The following is a 26,065-nucleotide window of genomic DNA, read 5'->3' on the forward strand; positions in this document are numbered from 1 at the left end:
ACTCTGTGAACGAATTGATTGAGTTAAATTGAGTTTTCAGAGTTTCAGGACCTATCGCAGTGGGAATCGATGCAACAATCTTTTCCACTTTAGATATAAAGAACTCGTTAAAGTCGTTTGCAAGCTGTTTTTGGTTTTCATGTTTCGGGAGCTGTTCTACATCTTGACCAAGAAGCAATTTTAATGTGGCAACCTTTTTACCGCTACCATTTTCCATCAGCGCATTCTCAATGTAAAATCTACGCTTCTCCAAGAACTTTACAAAATACAAGTGGTTAAAATTTTCATATTCCGATTCCAGTACAGATGTTTTCGACTTTCTGTATTTACTCTTTGCTTTTCTCTTTCGTTTCAATCTCAAAAGCTTGTCGTCAAAGAATGGGCATTGGTATTTAGTAAATGTTTTTAATTTGAGTGGTCGAACGGAATCCAAAATATTCTCAAACTTTAGATACATATCCCATGCTTCATCACTACTTGAGGCAACACCAAACTTATGGGCGTAAAATGGAATGCGGATGAAACTCGTCAATAATTGTTTATGAAGTGTCTCCAGTTATTTGAAAATCCCTTTGCGTTGGCGTCATGATCTTTAAATATAGCTTTTTGTTAGTGTGTATTTTTTCTATATTGTTGAAGGGTTCTGGTCAGGTCAGCTAGGGTAGAACTTCTGAAGGAGTTGATCCTGGTGTTTATCTCATTAGGGTGCAGATAAATTGGCCGCGATGTTCGATGATCAATCTCCTTGAGAAGCCGGAGCAAAATTAGGTTTTGCGCGTTTGCTAGCTCCATACTGCCTCCGCTCTACAGTAGAAGCCTCAATAGGAACCGCCGTAGAGTAGGGTCGGCTGGTGTCCTAGATTTAGTAGTTGGGAAGGATTTAAAACAAGCTGCAATGGTTTCTCACCTAGTTTGTGGGTCCAGTTTAAGATTGACCGATTTTACGCATGGGATAACAGTTGCACATCTGCATAGAATTCTGCATGTGCATTTGTTTTCTTGGTTGTAGTTGAGTTCATAGAAGTGCTAATATAGTTTTGTCAGAGTTGATTGGTTCATTGCAATAGAGATTTATTGTAGTCGCTGGACACTAGGTTTAGAAGGGTCTTGGGTCGCCCGAAAAAGTTAGCTTTCAAGAGTCCCGGCTTATGTTTTCGGAATGGATGAACTTCAATGATTACTTTGTGAGTGTGTTTAATGAAGGCCATTCCACGACCAAAACCTGCTCCTCGAGGAGTGAACGAGTGAACTAAACACTTTAAAAATATCGAAGACCTCAATTGAAATTGTCTTGAGCAGTCGGAAAGAAAACAAAGCCAGAGGCCATGACGCAATTGGGAACTTGATTTTGAGAGACTGCGCCAAATCTCTATCCAGCTCTCTGAAGCTTGTCTTTAAGACATGTTGCAACAAGGCACCTATCCAGATGAATGGAAGATTAGCAAGGTGACCCCCTGTTTTTAAAGATGGTGACAAAACTGACGTCTCATGTTACCGTCCCATCAGCCTACTGTGTTCTATCTCAAAAGTTTTTGAAAAACTAATCTTTGATTCACTCTATCTCTTTTTAAAAGATAATCTCCATTCCAGTCAATTTGGGTTCAGAAAACATCGATCTACAGTACTTCAAGTTCTGATTTTCCTCGATAGAATTTACAAAACGATGGATTCAGAAACTGAAAAATATTTGGCAGTCCTATATCTTGATTTCTCAAAGGCCTTCGATAAAATCTGTCTTGAAAGTCTCCACGAAAAGCTTGCTCGTCTTGTTGTTGGGGGAAACTTTCTTAAGCTACTTCACTCTTATCTCACAAACAGGCGACAATTCGTACAGATTAACACAGCTATGTCCTCTCTAAAAGCAATTTCTAGTGGTGTTGGTGTACCGCAAGGTTCAGTGTTGGGACCACTTCTTTTTCTGATTTTTATCAACGACTTGCCGAATTGTGTCACACATTCGTGTTACGGCTTTGCAGATGACTTTAAGGTGGTAATTACAAACCAACACGACCTTGAGAAAAAATGAGACGGACTACGTAACTGGTCTTTACAAAACAGAATGATACTGAATGCAAAGAAGAGCTCATTGCTCTTGCTCAAAGGGGACCTGAAAACCGATATATTCGGATATGAGTGACCAATCGTAAAAGAGCAGAGAGATCTTGGTGTGTTAGTGCGCAGTGACTTAACGTGGTCGAGCAACGTTGACTTAAGAACCAGCAAAGCCCTGAGAGCATGGTATCAAATCAAAAGAAATGTGAGCAAGAATCTCACGCTGCAAGCTAAGTTGAACGCCTACAGCGGATACGTCGTCCCGATTCTAGTAAATAGTTCTCATGTCCCTCATTTGACCACTGTGTGCCTCCGAAAAGTGGAAAAAATTCAAAGACTGTCACAAAGTGGTTCATTGGAGTAAATGTTGACTATAAAACACGACTAATCAAATGTTTACTACCCTTATCAATGTAAATTGAACTTCATGATGTTTTGTTTATGCGCGATCTGTTAAGAAACAAGTATGACTACACTACCACTGACGAAATGAATCTCAAAGAAAATAAAAGAACAAGACAAGATGCACGAAATGAACTCGAAATCCCTAAAGTGAACAGAAACAAGTGTAGTGAAAATTTCTTCCATCGAACTGCGAAGTTAGTCAACATCCTCTCGAGAAAATTGGGATCTTTGGAGGACTTAACCAAGCCAAAATTGAGTTATTTGTACCGAAACTTCTTCCTGGAACAGTACAACGGGTTGAGTACATGCAGCTGGAGGATTCTGTGCAGCTGTTGTAGCTGCAACCCTGACTCAAAACTCTGAAACTGTTATATTTTTATTTCGAGGCAACGAACTGATGAACTGAAGGGTGAAAGCCCTTGGCTGTGCCCTGAAGTCTCGACTATATTTGGGCATAATCCAGAAGTCTCAACTACTAATACTACTACTACTATTCTCCCCTTCCTGATTGTCGAGCGTTTTCCGAGCTTACTGGGTAGTTTTCCGCGTATTTTTTGTTCGTAATTCTGCTCTTCGTCTCTCGCTTTTGATGCTCTAATTTTTTCTTCTGTGATCGATTTATAAATGTATACATGAGTTGACTTGCTGCCCCCGAGGGGGAGCAAGGGGAGGGGCTCTTTTAATTGACTTAAACGGCGATGGACTATAACCGAATTTTGGTGCTTATAATTGGAAAGACAACCTTGTTTTACAATAGGGTAATTTCATTGGTGGATGGGTTATTCTACAACAAACTTAAAATTGTTTCTGTACAACTTGTATGATATTGTTTCATTTTTAATGTGTTTTGAGTCTTTTTCTTTGGATCAGATAATGACAAATGATACAAATTTCCTCTTAGACTTACATTTTTCAGAATTTGAATGGCGTGGCTGTTACTCCTGTCATCTTTCTAAGTAATTCGTGGGATGGACCTCAAATCCAGTAGACATATTTTTGCCCTAGTGTTGGAAATTCGTTTGAAATGACCTGCGATGTTGAAGTTCCTTTAGACTTCTGTCATAAACACACATTCACTGGTCAACAAGAGCAACTGTTTTTTCCAGCGCAGTGTAAAATGAACGGTATATCGCGCTCAGTAGAGAATTGTTCGAATCATTCTCGAATCAACAATGACTATACGAGAGGTCATCAATCAGATGCAGATAAGAATTCTAGTCGGACAAACACGAAAAGTCGCAAAGGTGACCGAAATAAAGAAGATGAATATCAACGTGCAAAACGGGAGGTTTGATAATTACTTATCCTTGCATTAGGATACGTCTTAAGAATTAACGGGTTGAGTATTTTCTGATGTTTCAGCTGATGAAAAACCCCAATTTTGTTCGTTTTGAGAATGGCTGGTCAGAGCATATAAGTCGCAGTGGGAAGCACTACTATTTTCACTTCCAGACAAAGAAAACTGTCTGGGAAAAGCCGGCTGAGGTAACATTCAATTTTGGTTTCAATTCGTTGGGATTTTTGAAACATAATTTGAATAATTGTGATATTTGAGTTGCTTAGCGTTTTTCTCTGATTGAATTGTCTGGTCGCCTGACTGATTTTAAGTGCATGATTTCCTCCATGTCTATAATTGGTTTATTCACACGAGGTAAACCTAGAAAACTATTTCAAACAAAAAAATATTTAAAAATGCGTATATTAAACCAATTTTTGCGTGCTTTCTGGAAATACGAATGCTAAAAATAACTCGTTATTGCTTTAATTCAACTATTGGGTTCCTAATAAGTTGAGCTATAATGGATGCAAATCATTGGGAAATAATAGGCAAATGGCAAAAAACGTTCAAAAATCTTAGTTCACAAGGCTGCTCGGCCACTTTTGCTTTGCTAAAAGTTTGTTTTTCTTCCTCAGCTGATCTTTATATATAATCATTTTATTGATAGATTTAATCAATACGAGATGCTTTATGAAGACTCAGTGCTGGGAGGGCCCCGGACCAGCCAATATTCAGCCAGTGTTGGGGATGGGCATTTCTTAATTTACCTTTTTTTTGCTTTGCCAAAAAGTCCGCTGAATTGAAAAGATCACAAGCAGATGTTGCTTTAATGTTCATATTAGAGTTTTTGTTTCCTTTATTTGGACAATAAAGAATTCTTCTATGATTAATTTTTCAGTTATCAGTAACGCACTACGTTTATCGGAATGATTCGTAATGTTTAATTGCTTTCAAACGAAGTTTGTAGCAATTATATTAGACCTGTCGGTCTTTTTTTCCGCGATTTTTCGCTTGACCGATTTTTCGTCTGACGCTTTTGACTTTTCGTTCTCAAAAACGGGATAAACAGGTAGTGCCCAGCGGGCATTAAGTGCTCTTAGAGCTTTCAGCTCAAACTGTTTTGGAGGCGTATACTCATGGTGGAAGGGCGCTGTTGCCCCCCCCATTGCCCCCCACCGTGCTGTTGCCCCCACCCACTGTTGGCCTCCAAACTCCTCCCTCCCCATCAGCCCCCCGGTGCACCCCCCCCCCCCCCCTCCCGTGGCTAATTTCGAACAACCGATCGCTAAAAACACGCAATTTTATACTAGTTTTCATATTTTTTTTCAAGCTTTTTGAAAAATTTTGTCATTTTTGAGTTCTTTCAGCCTTAGCTGTCAAGGAACCTCCTCTAGGGTTTTTTAATAGTTTGTTGCATAGTTTCTAGTGGTAGTGGAATGGTTTCAACATTTCAACATCCCGAATTTTTTTTGACAAAACATGCAAATTTTTTCAATTTTTTTGATATTTATTTTTCATTATTCACGTCTTTCCAGACTCAGAGTCCGGAAAACGCCCTTAAGGTTTTGATAATAAGTTACTGAAAAAATTTTATTTCCATTGGAGTAGCTTTCATTTTAATATGGCAAACTTTAGCGATGAAACTTGCATGTTGTCAAGTTTTTTGAAAATTTTTGTCGGTTTTTAGGTTTCTCCAGCCTCAACAGCCACATAACCTGCTCTAGGGTTTGATTTTAGGTTACTGCTTAGCTTCAAGATTTTAATGGAATGTTCAAGATTTAAATATCCGCAATTTTTATAAAATATTTGCAATTTCTTCAAGTTTTTTTTAATCTCTTGAAGTTTTTATCACTTTTCCCGTCACCAGGGTCCTCGGGACCTGCTCCAAGGTTTGATGATATGTCGTAGCATAGTCTATAGAGTTAATGGAATGGTTATCAATATTTTAGTTACTGGAGCTTTTGCAATTTTCTAAAATTTATTTTCAATTTTTCGGAAAATTATTATCATGTTTCTAGTTTATGGATCTTTATGAGCCAGTGAAACTATCTGAAGCTTGAAATAGAGATACTGAGACAATAAAATGGTTTTAAAGATTTTAATATCTTGAATTTTAAAATTTGCGGTTGTTTTCAAAATTTTTGATTATTTTTGATCATTACGAGTTTAACGATCATTACTGGCCAATGAAGCTTTTCAAGTCTTGCAAATGGGTTACTTGACATTACTCCAGAGACAAAAGATAGTTTTGAACATTCTCAATGCAAAATCTGGAAGCTTTTATTTTAAATTTTGCAAATTTTTAAAATATCAGTTTATTTGCTTTATTTACTGAAAAGGCTAGAAAACTAAAAGCTGGAGAGTCGAATCAAGCTGAAGCTAGCCTCATTAAATTGTGGCTAGCTGCAAACGAAGCCAAGCGCTCGCCGATCGTTTGAGAGCAATTCGCCTGACGTTAAACGGTTATGTTTTTTATTATTTTTTATTAATAAATGCACTCGAACGAAGTTTAAAGCAATTATTGTAGTCTGGATACAAATTCAAAAGTTTGGAGCAATTATTGTAGTCCGGTGTTTATCTTTTTTTTATGCTAAATTTTTATGCTTGACCGTTCTGACTTGTTGAGTGCTTTTTATGTCCTTGACGTCTTCATTTTTGTGTGATCTAAATTTTGCTCTCATTCACATGATTAATGAGATGAACTCAGGTGGCGGTATTTTTCTACTATAAAGAAAATGGAATGTGCGCCAAAAATTTGTTTCATTTTCCCTCTTGGTATTTGATAGTGCTCTGTTATAAACTCATATGAAGCCGCTTAGTGAAGTAATTGCTCCACCTACAAACCAGCTAGCCCTCACCCCGGCTTAAAGCCTCTACAAACTAATCGAGTTTAATTGCTCTCAAAAGAAGTTTGTAGAAACAATCATTAGTCCTGTGGCGTTATGGGATTTCTCGCTTGACCAATTTTTCGTCTAACCCTTTTGACTTTTCATCATCAAAAACGGGATAAACAGGTAGCGCCCGAAGGGCCCTTAGCCTACCAGTCTTCGAAGTACGCTATTCACCAATCTATTTAGGAGACATAGCTTCAAGGTGTGAAGGGTAGTAGTAGTAGTTATGAGCTTGAGCCCCCAATTCCCCTACTTAACCCCTCCCACGCACTGCCATCCCAGACCCCCGGCTCACCCACGCTCACTTCAGTAAGCTAAAGCTAGCCTCCGTAAACTGTCTATTGACGAAGCTAACCGTTCGCCAGTCCTTTGAGAGCAATTCCCCGCCGTTACTTGGTTAATTGCTCTCAAACGAAGTTTGTAGCAATTATATTAGTCCTGTGGTCTGTTTTATGCAATTTTTTGCTTGACCGATTTTTCATCTGACCCATTTGACTTTTCGTCCTCGAAAATGGTATAAACAGGTAGCGCCCCCACACAAATACATTCGGGTCACCCTCCCCCTAATGCTAGCATCGCTAAGCCCCAGCTGTATACTACCGAATTGACTGTCCCTTTTAACTTTTAATACTACCGAATGATCGTCTGTCCCTTTTAACTTTTCGTCCTCAAAACGGCATAACATGTAGAATGCTGAGGGCATTAAAAGGCTGTGTAGCTCTCTGGGAGTCTTACGCCTTACTAGTTGCTAATTATGCGATTCATCGAAGCGAGACTTTCATGGGGCGAAGGGCGTCTCTTGATCTTAAAAACTTGACCCCTCAGTCACCCCCTCCCCCGTCCACCCTCCTCCAAATGGAGATTTGGAGCCCCCTCGTTCAGCTCGCCCAACTCTACCACCTAACTCATAGCGTGATCCCTAAAACCCAGCTGGCAACTACCGAAGCCAGCCGATCGTTTGAGAGCATTTCGTCCGACGTTAGTCGGCTTTGTTTTTTTTTGCCTCGGACGACGAAGTTTGAAGCCACTATTGAAGTCAATGTTCATATGCAAACTTTTGCCACGGCCATTTTTATAGAATATTCTTTTTCTTGGTTTACTCAGTTTTTCGGGTGACTCGCCGTACTACGAGAAAAATTTTATCACAAGTGCTTCAAAGTTGGTTTCATTTTATCGTTTCAAATTGTGGTCTAAAGAAAAGTTGATTCCTGGTATTAACTACTACCAGTATTGAATCAAGCTACAGTTGACGCGAGCCTTCGCCCTTCGTTTGATTGCAATTCGTCCGACATTTAGTCTGTTTGTTTCCAGCTGTTTAATTTTTTAACCAATTTTAAGGTGATTCACATTCTTAGAATAAATATATAATTATGAAAATCTGGTGATTTGGCAGCCGAGTGAAAACGATTTAATTGTGTAATTTCGATGCTCTGAGCAGTTTTGAATTTTCTATTGTTTATTTGGCGGTAGAAGTTGAACAAAGTGCTTGTTAAAAATATGTCCGCATGCCCTTTCAGCTGCCAATTTAAAACAATTTGTCAGTTTGTTAGCATGTGACTTCCAATTGATCGGATTATTGAGAGCTGCTGTTTAGAGAAATTGCAGCAAATTTAAAGGACAGTTGACTATTGAATTTTAATAGTTGTTCAGTATTTGCTCGATTGTCAGGTTTCTTTTTATAAATTACTCTAAAAAAGTTTTTGAGATTGTTTTTAGTTCTGCTGGTCTTTCTAATGCAGTTTTTTGTAGTACCAATTTTACGGCTGGCATTTTTTTGCAAGACTAATTTTCGGCAAAAATTTTCAAGTGACTTTTTTTACGCCTGGACTCTGTTTTGCGTGTTGAAATGCCCCAGCTGGTCTAGCCAAGCCAACCGCCTGCCGGTCGTTAAAGAGCAATTCGCCCGACGTTAGACGGTTACGTTTTTTAATTGGTCTCGGACGACAAAGTTTTAAGCCACTATTGGAGCCTTGTGTTCGTACTTGTATGAAATTTTTCTGTTGATATTTTTGTTCTAGAATATTCTTTAGCTTGAGTGATTTGGTATTTCGAGTGACTCGCAGTACTTAACTGGAAAAGTGTAATCATAACTGCTCCGAATTTGGTTTCATTTTGTTCCAAATCCTAATATAAAAAGCTTTAAGTCATGTTACTAGCCGTTACCATCAGTGGATCAGGCTATACTTGAAGCGAGCCCTCGCCGTTCGTTAGCTTGCAATTCGTGCGACATTAGTCGGTGTGTTTCCAACCCCCAAACCCCCTTCAACTTGGTGATTTGGACGCGCTCTCGTCCAGCGCTCCCAAAACTCTACCCCCATCGCTTGGCGCCCCCTCCCCGTCGCTTAACCCCCACTCCGCTCCCCCACTGCTAATGTTAGTATCCCGAAGCCTCAGCTGGGTACTACCGATGCCAACCGCTTGCCGGTCTATTGAGAGCAATTAGGCAGACGTTAGTTGGTTATGTTTGATTGTTTTGTTCCTCTTAGTTTTTTAATGCATTTTTGTAGTACCAATTTTTCGACTTACCACTGGTTCCGTCTGGACACTTAAGTGATTTCTTCAAGCTAAATTTTGTAATTTTTCTTGTTAAATTGCTCTCTTTTATTGATCTCCACTGAATTTCTTAGGGAAAATGAGCCATCTGTTTAAGGCAAATTTTAAAACATTTTGCAGTTAAGCTGATGGTGAAATTGATGCGAGAAAAGTTTTGTCATCAGCGTTTTTCTACAAGAAACCTTGTTGTATGAGTGCTGTCTCTTTTAGAGCCGTAGAGGAGTTATGATTTTTTTAAAAGAGGAGGAACGCTGATTATTATGGAGCCTCGAAGACGAATAGTGGTTGCCTATTTTTTGTAAGTTGGTCGCTTCTTTCTAATATCCGACGTCAGCCTCTCAACGATTTCTATTTAGGCCGTCTTCTTTTTTAAAAAAAAACTCGTTTAACCATTCGATGACTTTTCTCATTTTACATAAGTTGTCACGTTTTTCACATTTGATTTGGGTCTTACCTCACTCACTGTTTCAATTGAAGGGAATTTGGAAGTTCTCTGAGCAAATTCTATGCACGAATACGTTCAAGGTCATCAAGCGAAATCTGAGAAATAGGATGAACCAATAAAGCCGTCCACTAAGACATAATGTTTAATGGTTTGACTTAGTGCGCGACGTCGTCGAAGTTCCGTAGAGTATACTGCTAACTGGTGTTGTTAATGCTTTCCTACCATTTCGAGGCCCTTTTTATCGAATATAGTGAAACTGCGAACCAAATTAGAACACTTTGTCACTGAAAAATAGGCTGTCATCAATTGTCCCCTTTCTGTTAATGTTGCATGCCACAATGTTGGTCTGTGGGGTCAACGGCGGCTTTTTTCGGCAATTTTAACTGTTCATGGTTTTGCTCATCTGCCGGACTTTGAATAATCAAAGTTATTGTTCACAATAGGTTTATCGAAAAAGTTTTGTTTAAATTGTGTTTTCTCGGCCAAAGTGGTTGTTCTCAGATATTTTAACTATTTATATCAAGTTGGGAGTCTTTTTGAGCATTGTAGGCATTTTTTGGCGTGTATATTAAGCATTGGTTTTTTAAGCAGCTATATTTTTGCTTTCTGCTCTTTGGACGCTTTTCCGCTGATTTTTTGCTACGGAGATTTTCCTCTTCGCAGATATTTCTCTTAACCTTTTGATTCGAATACTATGAATTTCGTGTTTTTTTTTCAGGAAATTTAGTTATTTTACTTCATTTTGGGTCTGTTTTTTCTAATAAGGATATTTTCTGCCTATTTGTTGCGTTATTTGCTTCTATGGGTATTTTTTGGTTTGGTTCAATTGTTTGGTTAGAACTATTTTATGGGTTTTAATATTGAATAACAAACACTTATTTTTTAATACGTTTAATTTTTGATCTTAGACTTTTTGGTGGTCCCATCAATATAGCCTTTTTTGAAAATTGATTTAATGTCTAAATTATTTCTAAAGTTCTTGACGTATTTCAGTTTTTTCTCATTCAGTTGTTATTTTACAGCCATTCTATCCTTTCTATATGCAGATATCTGAAACGTCATTATATACTGAAATGTTGCATGCTGTAGTGTTGTACATAATTTTTACAACACCTTGACACGAATAATGTAAAAAATAACCATTTCTGATGTTTGTTATGTCCGTTTGTTTTTTGCTGTTCTCTGAGGGTTTTTGGTTTTCAAAGAAATTATATCTGAAGATTCCTCATTGAACCTGTCAAAGCTACCAAGTGTTCAACAATAGTTGGTTGTTAGACTTTTTTGTCGATGACTTAACTGGATTAGGCAACGTATCGAGCCAAGCTACCCATTTAATAGCCGCCATAGGCTTCTTAACGGCTATTATTTAGGCGCTCTCCTTTTTCACAATCCAAAGAATATGGATTCCATTGGTACTCTTTTTTCTATCCAAAGTGCTTGGCTTGTATTGCTCTGGATCTGTTCACATTTTTTGGCCTTTTCGCGTCACTGAGAAGTCGAATTAGAGCGGTGATTTTAGTCACGCTGTAGTGATAAAGGGAGCAAAAAATTGATTCGGTTTGAGGCGTGATTTTTTTCAACCAACTTTTAAAATGGAGTAAGAAATTGGAGATTGCACAAATTTTTGTTTTTCTCGTGCGTCAATTTGACTTCTTTTTCCAGGGTTTTTCACTTGCGTGCTTTTTAATATGATACATGTTTTATAAAGGCGCCTTATTGCAATTGCTTGATTTCCTCAATGGGCAGTTAATGCTTGTCATCACTGCGACGCAATAAGTAGTCATAAAATATTGGATATTTGATTTTTGCGTCGTTTATTATTATTATTCATTTAACGCTTAGTGTCATTGGTGACAGTTCTGATTGGTTGCTAGTTTGATTTAACAACTAGTGGCTCTCATGACTTTGACATTACTTTTTCTCAAAAATTTTTGGTGAATTTTTGAGCTTTGCTACTGCCTGTCTCACCTATTTTCTCTTTACTTAATCTCCTGAAAAAAGACAGGTGCACGCAGATTGGGATTATGTTAATCAGTTTTGTTGTTTCTGTTCAAAGCTATTTTTTTAATATGATTTTGACAATTATGTTTTTCAAGGAATTTGATAGAATTTTTGGGTCTTGCAAGTTTTTATTGGCCACTTTGTTGACTTATCGCGGTCACTTTAATGGCAGTTCTCACTTTCAAAAAAATAAAAGTTGATTCTTTAGTCTTGCATTTTTGTTGTTTTTTTTCTCGTGATCGTATAGATTTGTCTCAATAATAACAGTTTTCTTACGCCTTCTACTTTGTTTTTCTTTGGGTCAACTGATTAGCTCCAATTTTTATCGTTATTTTCATTAACTGAGAGACCGTTTGTTTTCGAATTAATGAGAAGAATTTGTGAATCTTGACCTCCATTTGAATTTGTAAATATGTCCATTTTTCTTCCATCTGAAAGTAGAACTACCTGAAGGCATTTTATGACTTCTAAGGTTCTAATTATGCTGGTTTTAAGGATTTTGGCATGTGTTTTGGCACTCTGAGGGCTTTTTTAATATAGCCTGCTTTTGCTTTGTTTTTTATTAATTCTCAGAGGGTTGTGGTATTCTGTACTCAATCTAAGGTTGTGTAGAGTCAATATTTTAAAACTTTGATGTTAATATTAGTTATTCTTAAAACACTTGATCTTAGAAACAGAAATTTTCAATTTTTATTTTAGTGCTTTTTTGCCCGTATGGTGCCAGGGCCTTTTTGACTACTGTCTTAGTTTTATTTTGGTGTAAAAAATGTCAGGTCATAAGTAAGTTCAATTCTTTGGATTGTAGTTCAGCACTTGTACTGCTGTTTTTTTGTAAAATTTGTTAACATATTTTTCAATGACTTTCTTTCAAGACGGGATAAACAGGTGAGGCTCAGTGGGCATCAAGTTTCATCAGAAGCCCATAGCTAGCTGTAGTAGTCTTTCGAGCACTAGTAGTGCAGCTTCTGGGTGGGCCTTATTTTAAAGTTGAAAGGACATTTTTCTAGTTTTTTGTTTGATCAGTCTTAAGTTGACGTTTGTATAAGGCGGTAAAGACCATTGTGTTGGTTGTAATGTTTGCTTATGCAAACATAAACACGCAAAATGATACTAATTTTTACAATTTTTCGAGTTTTGAGAAAGTTTCTTTGAGTTTTTTCAGCCTAGGGGCAATGGAACCGTCTTTAGGGTTTGTTAATAGGTTTTTGCATTGTTGGTAGGGGCAACGGAATGGTTTCAATGTTTTATTATTACGAATTTTAGCAAGATTTTAATTCAATTTTTTTTAAGAAAAAAAATCTTTTCCATTTTCAGAGTTTCGATTTTTTCAGGCCAATGAAAATTTTAGATGTTGCAGATGGGTTACTAGAAAGTTTCGTAAGACAAAAATGGATTTGAAGCTATTAATATTGCAAAATTTGGAAACGTTAGTATGCAGTTTTCTATTTTTTGAAGTGTTTGTCATATTTCTCGAGTTTTTCTGTATTGGTGGCCAATAAACCATTTTCGTGGCTTGCGCGTGTGTTAATGGCTACATATATTTGGATCAAATTTGACCTTCTGGGTAAAAGCTCCAACAGTTATAAGAATGATTTTTTTAGTTTGATTATTTTAGTTTCTCCAATTTACCGACTGTTTTTTGGCTGTTTTTGTTCAATTGATCTGTTGGTCAGATACAGTAGCTCTAAGTTTTTATTAATCTTTGGATTGTATTTCAGGACTTGTCCTGCTGTTTTTTTATTTCGCTTTACCGATTGATCAGGTTTTTCGTTTCACATTTAAACTCAGACGATTTTTAAACATTCTCAAAATCAGCTGAGCTAATCTTTTCTCTATGAAACCTGAGGTATAAGACTTGTTTGATAAATGTTTTTGGATTGTTATTTTTCTGTTTGATTTGATTGCATTATAAGATATCACTTTTTTCATTTAAGATGTCTCAGCCGAAGCCGACGAACAACTTGGTGCGAGTGGAGGGGGAGTGGTCAGAACATATCAGCAGCTCCGGGAACCACTACTATTACAACAGTCGCACAAAGGAGTCTGTCTGGGAAAAGCCGAAAGATCTTTTCAGGTAAGGACTTTACATAAATCCCATTTAATTGAGTTCGAGGTCGGTTATTTGACATAACACCAATGCCAGTTTTCTCAGAGTTATTTTGCCCAATAAATATTTTTTTAATTGCTCTTGAACGAAGTTCGTAGCAATTATTGTAAACGTGTTGGTCTTTTTTTATGCAAATTGTTCGCTTGACAATTTTGCGCTTTTCTTCTAGAACATTCTTTGACTTCTCAAGTGACATTTTCACGCTTTCTTTCTTCATTTTTGAGTGATCTCTTTCGCTCGATTTATGTTAAATTTTGATTCAATAATCTCATTTTGAAAGAAGCAGTAGATATGGGAAGCATATTTCAGGATCAAGTAACAATTATCTGGATTATTTTAGTGTAGAGAAAAACTTTATGTGCACCATCTAAACTTCATTTAAATATTATCAGAAATGTGAAATTAGAGGAAAAGGATAATGCGTATGAGAAGCTGATGTGTGATCAATTATAATAAATAAGTTGAGAAGTTTTTGAACACTGGTTTAAATTAGTTTAGGGTACATTTTGGTTATGTTGACACTGGATGAAGTGTCCTGACACCGAAAAATCATTCATTTATCAACTCTGAGCTGCTGTTTAGTGAGACGAATTCGAAGACCACGCCATCCCGAGTAACTGGAGCGAGAGTGGCAAATTTGAAGGGTGAGTCTAGTCTATTGAAAGGGTTCTGAGTCCAGGTAGACTGTAGCGAGATAAAAAAGTCCCTAACTTTTTTTTGTTGAACACAATTAGAATGTGCATCTCTTGAGTAGCCTGATAGTGGGAAATAATCGAAATATAAAGGGGGATCATTAACTGATCTCGATCAAAGTTTGTAGCAATTAAGATTTTTGGCGGGGTGGGTTTTCCGTCGAATTGACTTTGGTGAATTCGCGCTTGACTTCTTATTTTTGCGTGATCATGCAAATGAACTCATTTGGCGATAATTTACTGCTAAAAAATTGCTTGAAAAGCGCGCCTAAACTGGTCTCAATTTCCAGATCTTACTAGCGGCCTGTAATAGCCGCTAATAACAGCATTGTAAGACCGCTACATAAGTTATTGTCTGAAACACTCTTAAACTTACTCGCCTGCACCGGCTCTTGTTGATGGAGGGCAATTCGTCCGACATTTAAAAAAATCAGTTGGGGTCATTTCGTTCTATCCTTGTTCTCATTGAAATGGATCCTTATTTGAATTGAAAGAGCGAGTATTCCCTCACGTTTTTTTAATTAAAGCTGCCTTTTTATTCCACGCAATCAACTTAAATTAGAACTACAGGAAAGGGGCGGGTGAAACGGAAATTTGACGTTATTTAATTGTTTTTAAACGAAGTTTTTTAATTCTCTCAAACAATGTTTTAATAATTCTGATGGTATTTTTAATGCGATGTTTCGCTTGATCGTTTTTTTCTTCTGACCTATGTGAATTGGCTTTAAGTGAACAGTTAGTTCAAGATGCTGTGACGTAAATTTATTTTGGAACAGCTCGTAAAGCTAAACTTTCACTCCGAACCCCACCCCCCCCCCTCACACACACACACACACACACACACACACACACATACCAGTTAAGCGAGATCGCACCCAGTAAAGCTCGAGCTGAAACAATATCAAAAAGTTTATTGATTTTTGTATATAATTGACATACTCTACTTCACATTAATTATGTATTTCGTTCAGATGAAGTTGGCGCATCGCCTCAAAAGTGTGCAACCCGGACTTCCAAATCAAGCGAGGTATCAGAATCGAATGATTCGACAACTGATGCGTCTCCTGACAACCTTAAAAGAATCAATTCCTCCATGAGCAGTGAGTTATTTTACAATACATAATTTGCGACAACTTTTTGTCGAAAATAATTCTTCCGGTTCTTGCCGGGAATAAAATATAGCTTTATTAATGTAAGGTTTTACTCAACTACAACGTATTTTCCATGTAACTCAATTTTTCAAGGCAGAAAGATTCTTTGCGAATAGGCGAAGAGACGTTAATAAGTTGCGCAGTGTTCTGTTTGAAGTTCTTTTCGAGAAATCTTTTTTTAGCTTCCATTATATGCATATTTTGTCAATCCCTTCTGGTTTATGGCTCAACAGTATTTTTTTAATAGCCGCACAGCGATAGCTGGGGCTATTATTGGCCTTCTCTTGGTTTTTTTACGACTCGAAGAGGAGTATTGGTTTTCTTAAGGTTTTTTTTTTACCGGAAGTACTATTCGTTCAGACGATGTATTGACCTAAAAGCAAAAGTGAGTGAAATTGCCTTGTGAACTAATTTTTTCTGAGCGAGAGAAGTTTTTTGATGCGCTGCGTTTAGTGAATGACTCTTTGACTTTGAAAAGTAGTTTTTGACTGAATGGCACATATAGATATCCGTTTTTAGGCGTTTTTTCGTTCAAGTGGCCCAGTTTTTTTGCTTTTAATTTGGTTTTTTGTAGTAATGATTTTTATTCGATGCTGTATTGAATTGTAAACTTCGGAAATTAATACCACAGTGTTTTGGAGAGCCTGAAAATGCGTTTGAAGTTCAAAATTGGCACATATTTCTTGATTTTTTAGTTAGTTTTTGACTTTTTTTTCTAGTAATTTCTTCAATTTTGGATCTTTCAGCTGTGTTTTTGTCAAAAATCAGTTAACGTAACAACTTCCCTTTGATAATTCATATACTCAACGCCTCTTTCTACCTGGATGTAATTTTGTTTTTATAATATTGTACATATGCTAATCCGCTTTTGTTAGTTTTTTCCCAATTTTTCTGTTTTTTTTTGTAATTTGGCTTTAATTAGTAGAAATAGTCTTTTTGTGCAAAATGGGAGACTTTAATTTCGTTTCAATAAAAATCATTTTTTGGCTTTAAGTTTTTGAAAAAGAGTTACTTTTTTTCATAAATGCAGTCTCAAAAATTTATTGAATATTTTACTCTGCAAAATGTTTTTATATTTTGTTTGTTTGAATTCTGCTTTTTCTTTATTGTGTTTTGTTCAGGGGATGTATCTTTGTCTCGTTGTCTTTTCAACGTCTCGAATGCTGAACAATGAAATGTATTCGCTTTTCTTGATTTTTTGTAACAATAACTTTTCTTACCTTCAAAAATCAAGAATTAGTCTTTTTGTTACGTTTTTCCTTACATTGTGTTCATATTCATCACATTCTTCTTTGTATCATTCTGGCTTTGTCCAAGCACTTACATTTATATTCGTTATATCGATTTTTTCAGTTGTTAAAATTTGAATCATTTCAGCTTTTTCTTAGATTTTTCTCATTTCGTTGGTCTGCAAATGTTTTCATTCAACTTAGGGCAGTACTGAGAGTTTGCCAAAAAAAACCTTTTCCAAACTTTCCACTGATTACTATTTATTGCTTTTTTCTTCCGGCCTTGGTATTACTTTAAAACGATTTTTGGCCTTTGATTATTATTTTTTCGCTTGTCTTTTCTATGATTAATTTAATTTTTGATTCAGTAAGAAATCATGTTGTCTAGAATATATACATAAAGGAAGCAGTATATGTTGTTTTTGTCCTTATTGCAGTGTTTAGAGATCTAATTGAGGTGGTTTTTTGTTTTTTAAATTTGACCATTCTTTTTTGAAAAATTCAGCCTAGTTTCTAAGATTGTTTTCTGCCGTTTACTTTCGCGATGTTTTTGATAAAAGAATCATGAATTATTTGAGGACAATTGATAGCACTGTCAGCATTTTCGGCCGGTCGTAATTTGACCATCCTCATTATTTTGGACTTCTTTAACGTTACCAAACGTTTTCACTAATATAAAATTTTGCTGCATTTTGTCTCTCGTGGTGACAGTTGGTTAAATTTCAACAATTGTGAGATCAGACCTGAGGAGGTTATTAATTAATGATTTAATATAAAAGGTTATGGTTTCAGCTGCAATTAGGGTTTTCTGCGAACTTTTGATGCTTCGAGTCGCTTCCGGAATTCTTCCGGCTATGTTTTTTTATTTCGTCATGATTTTTGTTACGACCATATGACGTCACAGCCACTTTTTGTTCATTCGTTCATGCAATTTCAACTGAATTGCATGCGTGACGTCATTTTTCGCTCTTAGTGGAGCGAGTTTTTTTGTTAATTCGCGTGATTAAATTTTTGTTCACACTTGACTTACCTCACTCTCAAAAATGACTTCCTCACTTTGAAATTGACTTTTATTTACTTTAATTCAAAGAGATAAGGTCAAATGGGTGTGTTTCACTATAAATGAAGGTTATTTGAGACCAGCTAATAGAGGCAGCAATAACTTATACAGATGTTTAATAAAAATATAACAGATCAGCCTTCAATGAAAAGACGAATTTTTTTGGTCTGTCTTTTTTACTGTTTTTTTTTAGACTGCCGATCTACGAATCTATTGCGGCTATTTTCTGGCAATCTGCCAGCTGTGTTATTTCTTTAAAGTTATTGTTATTGATCTAAGATCTAACACGATACAGCAAAACTGACCGATTGCTAATGATACAAGGTCCAACCTCCTTCATCTTTATCTGTTCATAGGTTTTATTTTCTTGGCGTTTTTTTTTGTTTTCGTTACTTGAGATTATTGGGGCCCCTGTTTTGATCACCTATTGGTTGCTTATTTTGAATTAGTTAAGACGCTCAACAAATGTTCATTGGTTTTTTCTAAGTATGACTGTTGCAATCCCTTAATTGGTTGCGAAACTGAATTGATTTTGTTCTCTCGGGGTAAAAATGAAGCGTTAAGGTTTCACGCAGCTGTCACAGAGTCCACTGACTTTACCCGCCTTTTGGAATTTCTCACCAAATACATTACTGGTTGTTCTTAGAAAAAATCTCAAATTGGGGACGAAATTTTCTCAATGGAAAGTAGAAAGATTTTTAACGTTCTTTTGGACTCAAAAAATTAGGGAGTCACCGAAGTCTGTTGGGAGGAAGTTTAGGAAAGTAGCAAGTTTTGCATCCTCTAGATCAGATAGTTTCTCTTTTTTTGAAAGATTGAGCCATCTAACCATAGTAGCAACTAATTCGAAACATTATGTGCACCAAAAATTCATATTTTATACTTTTCAAAAACTTTTGGATGACATTTTTTTTCCAACCATAGACTACTGGAATAGAAGCAAATGGCGTTAGTAAAATGCTGCCCGTTTCTCGTGTTTTAGCGAATTTCCCATGAGACGTCTTTTCGATACTTTTTGCAATTATTTCACAATTCAATGTTCGAGAGACTATTATTTTTTGTAATTAAAGTATCCCAAAATTACACTTAAATAGCAAAAAAAAGTTGTTATATTGGTATAGATTTAAGCAAAAATAAAAATTTTTTAGATTTTCAGACCATCAATGATTGATATGTTCCATAAATACTAATTAAGATTGTCAAGGCTCAACCAAAAACAACTTGAAGAATTTGAAACCTTGACCTTTTCACTTGTTTCCACAAATTTTTTAAGATGTTTTTAAAGCAATTTCGTTCACACATAATCAGTTTAAAATTGCCGTTTTCTTTTTACGGAATTATAATATCTAAAGTGCCCATTGTTCATTAAACAATTTCTTTTGTTTCCGAGGTAAACAAAAGCAAACGAGGCAGAAGAAACAAAACAGATTTTTTGAACTTTTTCATAAGTTGCTTTTTGTTTGCTCATAGTAATATGAAACCTCTTCCTATCCCGAATATATAAATAAAGAATTAGTTATTTAATCTGCTAAAACTGGTTGTCACATGCCAAAATATTAGTTAAATAGGTTGTTAAATATTGAAATTTTGGATATTTTCTAAGAAATATTAACCGTTCCCTCTGTTAGGTATCAAAGATAGGTGGTTTTTTTTCAAAGCATTTGATTTTGAATTCATTATCCTCAAAATTTTGTAATAAGGAAGATTACTGCGGATACTCTGGACGCAAAAACTAAATTTTTAAATCTTTTGTTCAAGTTCTTTCACAATTACTTACACAATTTCTATTACGTTTTCTCCAATTGAAACATCAGTTTTCTTATCTTGTCCACCTATCTTGGGGTATTGTTCACTCATTGTGCATCAATTGGTTGTCACCTTTTCCGTTGTGAGAATTACCGAACGACTTTGGCAACTTTTCTTAAAAAATCACCTGCTGCCGGGGCGTAAAAGTTATATACCCGCGAAGCTTTGGTTGGGGTACCAGAAAAGATCAATTTTTAAATATCACATGACAACTGTAAGACTTGACTAAAATGCAGTGCATAACTGAATTTAATTTGGCATTGTAGTCTCTGATTGAAGGCTTTATGGGCACCATTAATTGCTCTCAAACAAACGTTGTAGCGGTTATTTTGGTCTTGTTGGCCAATTTTAATGCGATTTTTTGCGTGATAATTTTTTCCGGCATTTACCCTCAAAAATAAGATGAAGTGGTAAAGCCCGTGGGCATTTAATTGCAGTGGAGCTCTTAGAGGTTTCTAGGTAAAGGGTTCACAAAAATGACGAAGTTTAATTGCATGATTTGAGGGTCAATTTTGTTTTGAGGTATGTTTCACGACTTTGTTGATTTGAATTTAACTCATACAATTATTCAATCACGCATTAACATGAGTTTTCGTTATGACTTTGTCTTATTGTTTTTGCTTATGATAAGCAAAAACGTAAATTCTGAAAAATGTTTTAGAAGAGATGCTCAAAATGATGGTGCAGCAGGCTAATGAAAATCGCAGCTCTGCCTTAACTAATTCTCAGTGTTATGGAAGCGACGCATCCCAGGTGCCGGTGGGGCACAGGAAAAGACCTCACAGGTCAAACTCGAATGAGCAGTCACCATCCCCCAATAGTGGCAAAGCGGCCAATAGCAACGGCACTTCAGATCCACGGTTACATTCAAATAATTTAGCCCCATTGACATCTACAGCTGGTTCTGAAGTGGAATATAACAGTAGTCAGTATGATACGAAGTACAGTGCAAGACTGCAACAGTCCAGAAGTTGCAATGACGCTTCGAGTGTCGCGAGTTCCTTGCTGCCTAATGGTGCTAACCATAATTCCGCATCCTCATTTGATGTACGCCCTTGTGACAAAGAACCCGATAGTGTAAAAGCCGCCCCAGGGTCCGAAACTGTGGCTGATAGTAGTAATAGTGCCCTAAATAGATCAGTGTCCCTTCCGGAATCAGAATTTTTCACAAGTCCCAGCAGATCTGCGACTGAAGATTGGGCATTCATTTCCAACTGCAACACCAGGTATGAACAATGGAAAAAGAAAAACTGCGGGAGAACCCCGCAACCTCCCCGCGGTAAATTTTCCGCATCCATAATTGATATTTTCATCCTTATAATGGTATCTGCTCTCTATAAATTATAGTGGATAGTCATTATAGATGATACTAGCCATTAACAGCGCAAGAGAAGGCATTAGTTTGTGCACTCATTAGTTTGTTATGAAAAAGTTGTGGTAACTTCCAATCATAGCTGCGTCATCCTTTAAGTCGCTATTATTGTGCTTCTGTTTCTGTTTAATTGCTCTTGAACGAAGTTCATAGCAATTATTGTAAACGTGTGTCTTTTTTATGCAAAATTTTCGCTTGACAATTTTGACTTTTCGAGTGACTTTTACGCCCTTGACTTCTTGCGTTTCGCGTGATATAAAATTATCTCTCAATCACAATTTCACGCAGCTGAACTCAATTGGCGGCAATTTAATACTGAAAGTCAAATGAAAAGTGCGCCGAAACTGGTGCCATTTTTCACTTTATATCTTAATAGTAGTATGTTAACCTCTAATGTGGTTATTTGAAGCCCACAATTGAACTTCTTAGTCCCATTTAGACTTCCCCCTCTGACTGAAGCAGGCTGCAATTGATTAGAGCTCCCAGTAGTCGTTCGAGAGCAATTCGTCCGACATTTAGTCGGTAATGTTTTTACTGCAGCAAAATTTTGTTTCCTTTTACCAAATTTTGCCGCCTTTTCGATATTCTAAAATAAAAAGGGGAGCCCAGGTGTAGATGCCCGTAACGTAAACTTAGCTTCATAGCCTTGGTGTGATATCGAGGCCATTATTGGTCGCATCTTCGTTTTTAATAGCCGAAAAGCGATAGCTGGGGCAATTATTGGCCTTTTCTTGTTTTTTTAGGACTCGAAGAAGAGTATTGGTTTTTTCAGTTTTTTTTTAACCGGAAGTACTATTTGTTCAAACAGTTTTTAATACCGAAAAGCGAAAGTGAGTCAAATTGTTGTATGAACTAATTTTTTTCTGAGCGAGAGAAGTTTTTTGATCATGCGCGGCGTTCAGTGATCGATTTTTCGACTTCGAAAAGTGTTTGAGAGAATGAAGCCTATAAATAACCGTTTTTATGTCCATTTGGCTCAATTTGTTTCCTTGTATATTGGTTTTATAAATTGTTTATGACCAATGCTGCATTTATTTGTAGCTCTCTGAGATTGATACCACAAGTTTTTGAGAGCCTAATAGTGCGTTAAATAGCGCAAAATAGGCACATATTTCCCTATTTTTATTTAGTTTTGAACTGATTTCCATTGATTTCTTTTTTTGGATCTTTGAAAAGAACGTGTTCTAGAAAATAAATATGTTTGGTGACGTCCTTTGTTTCTTGACAATTCATACATTATGTACATCTCTTTAGCTTAGTCATTTTGTTTTATAGATTTTACGAATCCAATTTTTGTCCAATTTTTCTGTTTTTTTTTAGTTTATTTGGTTTGAATTACTAAAAGTCTTTCTGTGCACCGGCAAGGATTGTAATTTTATGTTATGGTTAATTGGTTTAATTTTTGGCGTTGAATTTGAAATTCAGTGAACAATTTAAACGCAGTTTTAACAAAATTTTGATTTTTTTACAAAATGTTTCAGCGCTTCCAATCTTTAAACCGTTTCATTTTTTTTAAAATTTAGACAAGAGGGTGGACGTGTAATCTTCTGAGCCATGAATGCTAATTAAATTGTCCTATTTTTCAAACTTCATTTCCCTATTTGATTTTTTGGCTTATGGTTAATTAGTTTAATTTTTGGCGTTAAATTTGAAATTCAGTGAACAATTTAAACGCATTTTTAACAATATTTTGATGATTTTTTTACAAAAAATTTCAGCGCTTCTAATCTTTGAAACGTTTCAATTGTTATATAGACAAGAGGGTGGGCTTGTAATTTTCTGAGCCATAAATGCTAATTAAATTTTTCTGTTTTTCTAACTTTAATTCCCTATTTGATTTTTTGGTTTTCAAAATTTACAAAGTAGTCGTTTTGTTTCTTTCTGTTTTTCGCAATGTTTTTGTATTATCCATACTCCAGCGTGTTTCATACTAGCATTCTCCTCAGATCTAGAATTTTGTCCCGAATCTTTTATTTGTTAGAAAATGTTAATATCTTCCTTTTTCGGATAGATTTTAAAGAACTTTTTGTTTGTTTGCAGTTGATTTCATATACAATATTGTACTTAGACTTTGCTGGAATCTGTTTTAGAAACTTTAACTTATATTTATTTTTCGGGGGCTAAGTTCTGATTAAACGATTTTTTGCTTTTGAGTAGAACTCTGCTTCTTTCGTTTAAAGATTATTCAATTTTTGCAATAGTTTTAATTAATTTTGCCTAATTCATTTTGTCTGCTATCTACAACAAGAGAAAATTATATATTATTTTTTCCTTTATTCTTAAGTGCTGTGACGCCAAAAGAAAATGTTAAGGTTTTCTTGAAAATGTTAGGGCCTCTTATGTTCTCTGACGAATGCATTTTCTAAGAATGATACCTGCCTTGTGCTTTGGACCGTGCCGGTTTGGTTGCAGAGTTAATTGTGGAGCTCTGATTTTTTCAAAAAATTTACCATTAGTTGTGTCGTGGCCATTTTAGTCCGGGCAGTTTTTTGAGCCTATATTTTTCCATCCTAAGAATTTTGGCCATGTTTCAGCGTTTCCAGATATGTTTCTAGTAACATGAAAGTTTGCGGTCAAGATATCACACTGAGTGGCTTCTGTCAAAATTATGTCTTGATTAAAATTTTTGAGTATTTTTGGATCTGTAATTGATGTTTTTTGTTAGCTTGTTTCAATAATGTCAATGCTCCAATCTTCACGTTATTATTTCGTCGTCAAGATTTCGGTTACGACCGTATGACGGCACAAACAGTTCAAATCTCCTTTTTGATCTTTCTTTCATGCAATCTCAACTGGATTGCTTGCGTGACGTCATTCACACCATTAATGGAGAGTTTTTTCTCCGTTCGCGTGATTAACTTCTCGGTCATACGTGGCTTACTCACTCTCAAAAATGACTTTTTTGACTTTTGAGAGATTTTGACTTTTGAAACGGCTTTTTTGACTTTTGAGAGCTGAAATGGACTTTTTTCTTTAATTCAAAGAGATAAGCTCAAGTGAGCGCGTGAAACGCTATTTGAGATCAGCTATTAGAAGCTGCAATAAGTTTAACAGATACTTAATCAAAATGTATCTCAGCATTTAATAAAGTTTTTTTGTACTGGTTCTTTTACATAGAGACTGCAGACTTCTTGAAAGTACAGATCTACAAAGCTAATATGGCTTTTTTCTGGGACTTTAAAGATCTGATAACACATTTTCAATTTTTGATTTTTATGAGAAGTCAGATTGTGGGTTTTTTGTTAATTCTGTTTAGGAAAGAGCGAAGCAGCGAGCCGTTGAAAGATTGAATCTTTTTCCTACGAATTTCAAAGGCCAATACGCAGCTAATGGTTTTCGACTTTTATGCTACTTGTTTTATAAAAAAAATACTTGTCATTTTTTGAGTTTTTCAACTTGTGTTAATCTTTTCGTTGCCTTAGCTTTTATTTGCATCAATGATAGTTTCGTCGGGCTTTCTAGTGAGGCTTGAAAAACCTATTGAATCTTTTGAATTGAAATCTTCTGGTCGGTATGACACACTATGTAATTTCGTGAATTACTATTGAATTTATAGTAGCCGTGAAGCAATATCTGGGGCTACTATCTTGGTTTTTCTTGTTAGTCGCCCTAATCTTCTCAGCCGGCTCCTATAGCATCCCTACTTCTAATTGCTCTCGAACAAAGTTTTGAGCCATTATTGTAAGCGTTAGCCTTATGCAAAATTTTCTTTGAACGTTTTCTTCTAGAACTTTATTTCGGTTTCATTTCTTGAGCGGTTCCTTGATTTTTTTGCTTTACCTAAATTGCTTGCATTGAGAAATGAAGTCTGCCTTGCAAACATACGTGCTATTTTAAGGTAAGAGATTATCAGGGTCTAATCGTCGAGTGGTATGTGTTTTAGTCTAGGACGCAGGAGGTCGCGGGTTTGAATCCTTTCCTAGTCGGAATTTTTTACCCATAAAGAAAAGTTTTCTTCGGCCCCCTCGGATTTAAATTGCCCCGTCTGTCGTTTGAGAGCAGTTTGTCTCCGACGTTCGTCGGTTTATGTTTTTTACTTTGTAGAATAAAAATTTGTTTCGCTTTACCTTAAGTCACAGCTTGTTCAACAGTTTGCGTGAAATGTTTTTGATTTCTTAGGCTAGTTTTATTATTCGTTTATTCTGCTCAAAATGTTTTTAAACAGCAGTTTCTCAGCAAAACAATGTAAACTGATCGGAAGCATAAAAACGAATTCAGGAATAGAGTGTATAACCCATATAGCCCAATTTTAGATTTCGCTACTTGAACCTGGCTCTTATAAGGTTAAGTTATCATCTCTTGTACTTACTGGTGTTGATGCTATACCGTGTAACTCCTCATTGAGAAACACGAGTATGTCTAACTACGGAATGACATCAAAATGGTCCGCACTTTAAAATTTTTTTGTACAAAAATTTATTTTAGTTTATTTGTTCGGAGAGGTGAAGTGTTTTTGTTCATCAGAGAACAGAGTTGCTTTCGTGATATCAATTTTCGAAAGAGCATGTGAAGAAAATGTAAGAATTGTCTTAGTGGGGTGCTATTTGTGCTGCTTTTACAAAAGAGGTATGTTGCTTTAACCTGATTATCGATCAAGATGGTTGCATAACATTAGTTATCAATGTGTTGGCAGTATGGGAGAACTTAAAAAGATTTTAAGCTGTTGCTTGACTCTTAGATGCAATTTTAGGCGTTTTGTCATTTTCCATATCAGACTTTTTTTGCCACTCTCCTTTTTCGAGTTTGTATCATCTACTAACAGATGTGGGAATCAATTGTGGCTATTTTCTGGCAATCTGTACCGTACGTTTTATGATTCGAACAGGAGTATTGATTTTTTTGCGGTTTTTTTTACCGGAAGGACTTTTTGTTCAAGTGGTTTTGTGACCTTAAGGCGAATTAGTTTTCTTGTTAATAGCCGCCCTCATCTTCTCAGCCGGCTATTATAGCGCTCCTATTTTTTTTACTTCGTCGAACAAAAAATGTTTCGCTTTACCTCATTTTGCCGCTTTTTCAACATTT

At 36.0% G+C, this 26,065-nt stretch overlaps 1 protein-coding gene across 1 annotated transcript in view; it reads left to right on the top strand.

Annotated features, from left to right (window-relative positions):
* The first annotated feature begins 3,353 nt into the window (after positions 1-3,353).
* Positions 3,354-26,065, top strand: part of LOC142344386 (uncharacterized) — a 57,377-nt gene continuing 34,665 nt past the window's right edge. The window contains exons 1-6 of the mRNA XM_075395994.1: positions 3,354-3,745; positions 3,820-3,942; positions 13,561-13,700; positions 14,316-14,377; positions 15,397-15,525; positions 20,333-20,897. Coding sequence (XP_075252109.1) covers positions 3,482-3,745; positions 3,820-3,942; positions 13,561-13,700; positions 14,316-14,377; positions 15,397-15,525; positions 20,333-20,897 — 1,283 coding nt within the window. The 5' untranslated portion in view covers positions 3,354-3,481. The remainder of the gene's footprint in view (positions 3,746-3,819; positions 3,943-13,560; positions 13,701-14,315; positions 14,378-15,396; positions 15,526-20,332; positions 20,898-26,065) is intronic.

This window comes from Convolutriloba macropyga, chromosome 8, assembly GCF_964194025.1.
Source record: "Convolutriloba macropyga chromosome 8, txConMacr16.3, whole genome shotgun sequence".
Taxonomy (NCBI): Eukaryota; Metazoa; Xenacoelomorpha; order Acoela; family Convolutidae; genus Convolutriloba; species Convolutriloba macropyga.